The sequence below is a fragment of the Apis dorsata genome, unplaced genomic scaffold, assembly GCF_000469605.1.
Source record: "Apis dorsata unplaced genomic scaffold, Apis dorsata 1.3 scaffold_341, whole genome shotgun sequence".
Lineage (NCBI taxonomy): Eukaryota > Metazoa > Arthropoda > Insecta > Hymenoptera > Apidae > Apis > Apis dorsata.
In genome coordinates, this window is record NW_006263608.1 from 349,140 (window position 1) to 354,529 (window position 5,390).

At 20.0% G+C, this 5,390-nt stretch overlaps 2 protein-coding genes across 5 annotated transcripts; one reads left to right on the forward strand and one right to left on the reverse strand.

Annotated features, from left to right (window-relative positions):
* Positions 1 to 762: 762 nt before the first annotated feature.
* LOC102680175 (exosome complex component RRP45) lies at positions 763 to 3,388 on the forward strand. Its single transcript, XM_006618114.2, has 9 exons — positions 763 to 923; positions 1,020 to 1,114; positions 1,381 to 1,603; positions 1,775 to 1,992; positions 2,080 to 2,307; positions 2,400 to 2,533; positions 2,626 to 2,705; positions 2,778 to 2,904; positions 2,970 to 3,388. Exons 1-9 carry the CDS (start codon positions 858 to 860, stop codon positions 3,032 to 3,034), a joined length of 1,236 nt encoding a protein of 411 aa, XP_006618177.1. The 5' UTR covers positions 763 to 857; the 3' UTR covers positions 3,035 to 3,388.
* LOC102679956 (histone deacetylase complex subunit SAP30 homolog) lies at positions 3,308 to 5,232 on the reverse strand. Of its 4 annotated transcripts, none has more exons than XM_031511679.1 (5): positions 5,177 to 5,219; positions 4,708 to 4,752; positions 4,478 to 4,581; positions 3,735 to 3,962; positions 3,308 to 3,596 (listed from the first exon to the last, which is right to left on the reverse strand). In XM_031511679.1, the coding sequence occupies exons 1-5, from the start codon at positions 5,202 to 5,204 to the stop codon at positions 3,468 to 3,470; spliced, it is 534 nt and encodes a 177-aa protein (XP_031367539.1). In that variant the 5' UTR covers positions 5,205 to 5,219; the 3' UTR covers positions 3,308 to 3,467. The 4 variants fall into 4 exon arrangements, with proteins under 4 accessions (XP_031367539.1, XP_031367540.1, XP_006618176.1 ...); XM_031511680.1 differs by lacking the exon at positions 5,177 to 5,219 and adding an exon at positions 5,157 to 5,175; XM_006618113.2 differs by having other exon boundaries at positions 4,478 to 4,752; positions 5,091 to 5,232.
* Between the last annotated feature and the right edge of the window lie 158 nt (positions 5,233 to 5,390).

Sequence of the window (5,390 nt, forward strand, 5' to 3'; positions counted from 1 at the left end):
TAATATCTTGAAATTATTATTTTGTTATTAAATATTTTATTTCAGTATTTCGATTCTAATTAATAAAATCACATTAAAATTTAAAAAGAATCAAAAAAAACAATTTTTTAATAAGAAATATTAAGGGACGTTCATATGTTGAATGATGATGTCAAATGTTATCAATATATATTATATTTTCAGACAATATCGATTGAAAGAAATCATATATTATAAGAACGAAAATCAATTTAATTATATGTTCTTTTATATTCTAATTGAATAAATGTATATTTTTCATATTTAAACATTAATTCTCATTATTTAAGATTATTATTTAAGAAAATATAAAAATTATAAAAAAATTGTAAAAAATGTTAATAATTATATATAATTTTTAAACTTAAATTAATAATAAATATATAATCTTACATATAAAAATTATATTTGTTACATATCGTAATAATAAATAAAATTTAATATTTATAAATAAAATTAGTAATTTAAAATTTTCTTAATTAATTTTAATTATTTTTTATTATTTTCCATTATTATTTTTCATAGTGATAAAATAATATACATAATCTATTTCTAAATCGATTATCTCGATAATAAAATATCGATTAATAAATTTATGTTGTCAGCATAAATGTCGATAATAAAAAATGAAATGGGATAGTGTTTAACAATATTTATATTTTATTTACAACTATATTAACATGAAAAAGAAAATTAATTTATATTATAAATAATCAAAAATAGTGATAAAATAATAAAATATAAAATTTATATAATAACCATTATATCATTATTTGAATTAAAGGTTATACTTTTTTAAAATCTATATATATCTTTATTGTAAATAGATATTTTAAATCATGAAGGAAATTCTATTATCAAATTGTGAAAAAAATTTTGTAAATAAATCAGTTGAACAAGGAATAGTATGTAATATTTTATTTTATAAAATAATGTGTAATAAATAAAATAAATTTTACTTTATAAAATAAAAGTTAAAAGTTTATTAAAATGTGTTCTAGCGATTAGATGGTAGAAGTTTATTGGAAGCACGACCTGTTAAAATTTATTTTGCATCTAATTGGGGTAGTTGTATGGTTTTGCTTGGTCAAACGAGGTAAAATTAATGTCAATTTAATGTATGACAATCTTTTAAAAATATTATAACATTTAAAATTTATTTTTTTATACATAAAATTTTTCTATATTTGATATTGATCAATAAACATTAATTATAGATTATATATTTATTTTATATTTTTTATTTTATATATATAAATGATTTATTATTTAAATATTAAAAAAATATTATATAATATTATATTAAAATATTATATTAAAATAAATATTATATAATAATGTAAAATAACAAATTTATTACAGAGTTATAGCACAAGTAACTTGTGATATTCAACAACCAAAGACTTCTCGTCCTAATGAAGGAATGTTACATATAAATGTTGAACTTAATCCAATGGCTGCACAACATTTTGATAGTGGTAGACAATCTGAAATTTCAATATTAATTAGCCGCCAACTTGAAAAATGTTATCAAGATTCCAAATGTATAGATCTAGAATCTTTGTGTATTATAGCTGATAAAAAGGTAAAGTATATTTTTTTAAATTAGTTTTGATATATTCTTTTAAATAATTTTGAAAATTTTTAATAATCTATAATTACTGAAACTCTTGTAATTAGTATATAATAAATTATACGAAGAAATGAATATTATTAAATTAAATATAATATTATTAAATATTAATAATTAATATAGGTATGGAATTTGAGAGTTGATATTAATGTTATTAATCATGATGGAAATTTAATTGATTGTGCTTCCATTGCAACATTAGCTGCTCTTTCACATTTTCATAGACCTGATGTAACTTCAAATGGTGAAGATATTATTGTTCATCCATTTTCTGAAAAGGATCCTTTACCTTTAACATTATATCATTATCCTGTATGCGTCTCTTTTATAACATTTGAAAGGTTAACTATTTGATTCCATATATGTTAATGAAAATATGTTAATAAAATTTTTCATAAAATCATATTTATTTTTATTTTTATTTTTAGTGGAAATACAGTTATGGATCCAACATATCTAGAAGAAAGAATTGGAGTAGCTCAACTTACTCTTGGTATAAATTCATATAGAGAACTTTGTAGTTTACATTTTAATTATTTAACAAAAACTATGACTGTAGAAGATGTAATATCAGCAGTTTCTAGTTATGCAACAAATTATGCTGTTCAATTAGTGCAACAGATTAAAGAAACAGTCTTTAGTGATATAAATGCAAGGTGAAATTTTTATTTATTATTTTGTATAAATGTTAAATATATGTTAAATTATTATAAATATTAAATTACTTTCATTTTAAAAACATATTTAGGTATAAAAAAGATAATCAAAATACAAATCGTTTTAAAGAATGTATTACAACTAAAAAATTGACTACTATGAATAGAGAATGTATTAGTATCAAATTACGCAAATGGGATGAAATAGAAAAATTTGAATCTGATGGTAAATAATTCTTTGATTTTTAATAGGGAACAATTGTTTCAATAATCATTTATTAATTATATTTATATTTAAATAACTATATTTATTTTAAGTTAACATGGAAAAAGAAGTTACTGAGAATTGTACAATTTTAAAACCTGGAGAAGGTTCTGCTGAGTTAATAACAGATACAGTAAATATTCATTTAGTCACAAAATATAATTAAATATTAATATAAATCAACATTTTAAAATTATTTTTACAGAGTACATCATTTGGTGAAGGTGGACCTAATACATGGAATGTATCAGAATCTTCAGAAGAAGAAATAAGTGATATTGAAATCACTGATGAAATAAAAAAAGAAGAAAATAAAATTATAGACAATATAGGTATTTTGCATCATACTTATTTTTTTTTTAGTAAATAATTAATTAATCAATTGTTATTATTTCAGAAATAAATGAAAGTAGTGAAGAAGAAACTATTGAAATCTTAAATAAAGAAGATTTAATGCAATGACTAAAAAAATAATATATAAAAATATAATATACATTTTTATTAAATAATAAGACTTCTTTTTCGTGAATGTAATCAAAGTTTTATATCATTACAAATTTTTATTATTTGTCTTCAAATGAATTTGTAGATGTTATTAAAATATGAGTAAATATTTATACAAAATTTCTGTGTTCAAAATATTTCAAAAAATGTTCTTTCTACAGTAAAATATTTTTTTTGAACAAAATTGTATCAAAATTTATCTTATAAAAAGAACACAGTAAATAAACAATATTTTAATATATATTATTATATATATATATATTTCTTAATGTATTTTATACATAGTTCTTATAAAATACCTATTCCTATTAACAAGTAAAAATCCATACATATATTTTTGATCTTACTAATAAAATATTATTACAATAACAAAACTGAAACGAGGCCTAGGCTATGTTGTATCATTACTTAAACCATTTTTTTGATCCAATTTATTGGCATTAGTTTTTACTGTATAAATAAAAAAACTTAATGCTTCTTTTTCAATTACAGGGATGGTTTTAAAATGCTTCATAAGTGTCTGAAAAGAAAGAATATACTTTCTAATTATAATATATATATATATATATATTATAATTTTACATATTATATGAAGATTATTTAATAATGAAACATACATAATTTTTTAAATATATATTTTATATAATAATATACTTACATCAGCTAATTGAGCTTTATTTAAACCTGGACGTGTGGAAACTTTATAATGTCTTTTATACCGTCTTAGTGTGCCAACTTGTAATTGAAAAAGATCAACTTCAGGTAGATCATTATCTGTCTCACCTGAATCTTCCTCTGAATCCTTGCGTCTACGTTGTTGTTGTTGTTTAGATCTTGCACATTGTATTACTTGCTTATGGTAATCACAAATGTATATATGACGTGCCTAATGATAAATGAGACATATAATAGCATATTATTATCTTTTGATATGTATTTAAAAATGTATTAAAATTAATTATTTGTATAAAAAGTTACAAAAAAAATTAAAGAAATATTAATAAAATAAAAATATAAAATAAATATAAAAACATTATATTTTATTTTATTTATTAATTTAAAATATATTTTATAATTTAAAATATGTATGTAATTTAAATTATATATAATATTTAATTATATGAATATTATTAAATTATTAATTATCAAAATTTAATAAATATTTATATCAATATGACTTTATAGCATATTCAATAACTCTAATCATTTTAAGATTCCAAAAAATTTTAGAAAATCAATTATGAGCACTAAAATTATATCTATTATTTTATAAAAATAACTTGTATGAATGATTATACAACATAATATAACATAAAATCAAAGAAGAAATTTCAAAATAAAGTTAAAAAAAATGATAAATATGTGTATGTTAATATAATTTTTTCTTCATTATCATCTTACCACTTGATCAAGATTAAGTTTTAATCGTCGCTGAGTTACAGTTTTTTGAATACGTTTACTATAAGAAGCGTTGCCAGCTGGCCGAGTACATCGTTCACCCTCATCTACAAGGCAACAAATTTGATCAGCAGCTCCTCTGGAATCTTCTTCACCGGTACTGAATCCATTCATTTTTTTTTATTCTTAACATCAACTAAATCGGTATGAAGAGTATTTAGAACTTTAACAACCTCGATATCTTTTGATGTATGTGTTTGCGTCAAAAAACAGCGTGACTGAAAGTAAAATATACTCGATGATGTCTACTTTTCACACTCATAATTTTTCGTTGAATTTCATTTGTTATTGATAATTCTTCAAAGAAATTTATATTTCAATTGCCAGTGTAAAAAAATGTTTATTTAATGTAAAGATTCAAACAAGAAATCGATAATTTAAATATTAGAGTTTGCGTATTACGAAGACTTCAATATTAAACGATGTCATATAACATTTCACTTTCTTTCTCTCAAACAATTTAACATACGAGTTGATTTTATGTATATATTACTGTAAATATTTTAAAAATTTTGTTACAAGACAAACATTTAACACTACTGTCTCCTCGTAATACGTTTATGTTTCTACAAATTTCTTTAAAGTTCTCTGCTACAGCACTTCACCGCGTTTTATTATTTACACATCTACATTGACTCATACAATACTGTTTGAAGATATGTATGCACATATATGCATAATGTAAATAGGTATATATGTATATATTTATATATTATGTGCATATACACATAAACGATATGGCTTAACTTTGAGAAATGCCTGTTTAGTAAAATTCAATTCTACCAACTTTATATTTCGCTATTGATAGAAAATAATATATATATATATATATATATATATATATATAATTTGATTA

Bases quoted from the DNA above. Each gene is read 5' to 3' on its own strand.
- LOC102680175 (XM_006618114.2), top strand. From the start codon at position 858: ATGAAGGAAATTCTATTATCAAATTGTGAAAAAAATTTTGTAAATAAA. The intron at 2,534-2,625 runs GTAAATAATTCT...ATTTATTTTAAG, and splicing joins AGAAAAATTTGAATCTGATG to TTAACATGGAAAAAGAAGTT. The intron at 2,905-2,969 runs GTATTTTGCATC...TTATTATTTCAG, and splicing joins TAAAATTATAGACAATATAG to AAATAAATGAAAGTAGTGAA.
- LOC102679956 (XM_031511679.1), bottom strand. From the start codon at position 5,204: ATGTGCATACATATCTTCAAACAGTATT. The intron at 4,753-5,176 runs GTATGAGTCAAT...TTTTACTTTCAG, and splicing joins ACATATCTTCAAACAGTATT to TCACGCTGTTTTTTGACGCA. The intron at 4,582-4,707 runs GTTGTTAAAGTT...GTTGCCTTGTAG, and splicing joins ATACATCAAAAGATATCGAG to ATGAGGGTGAACGATGTACT.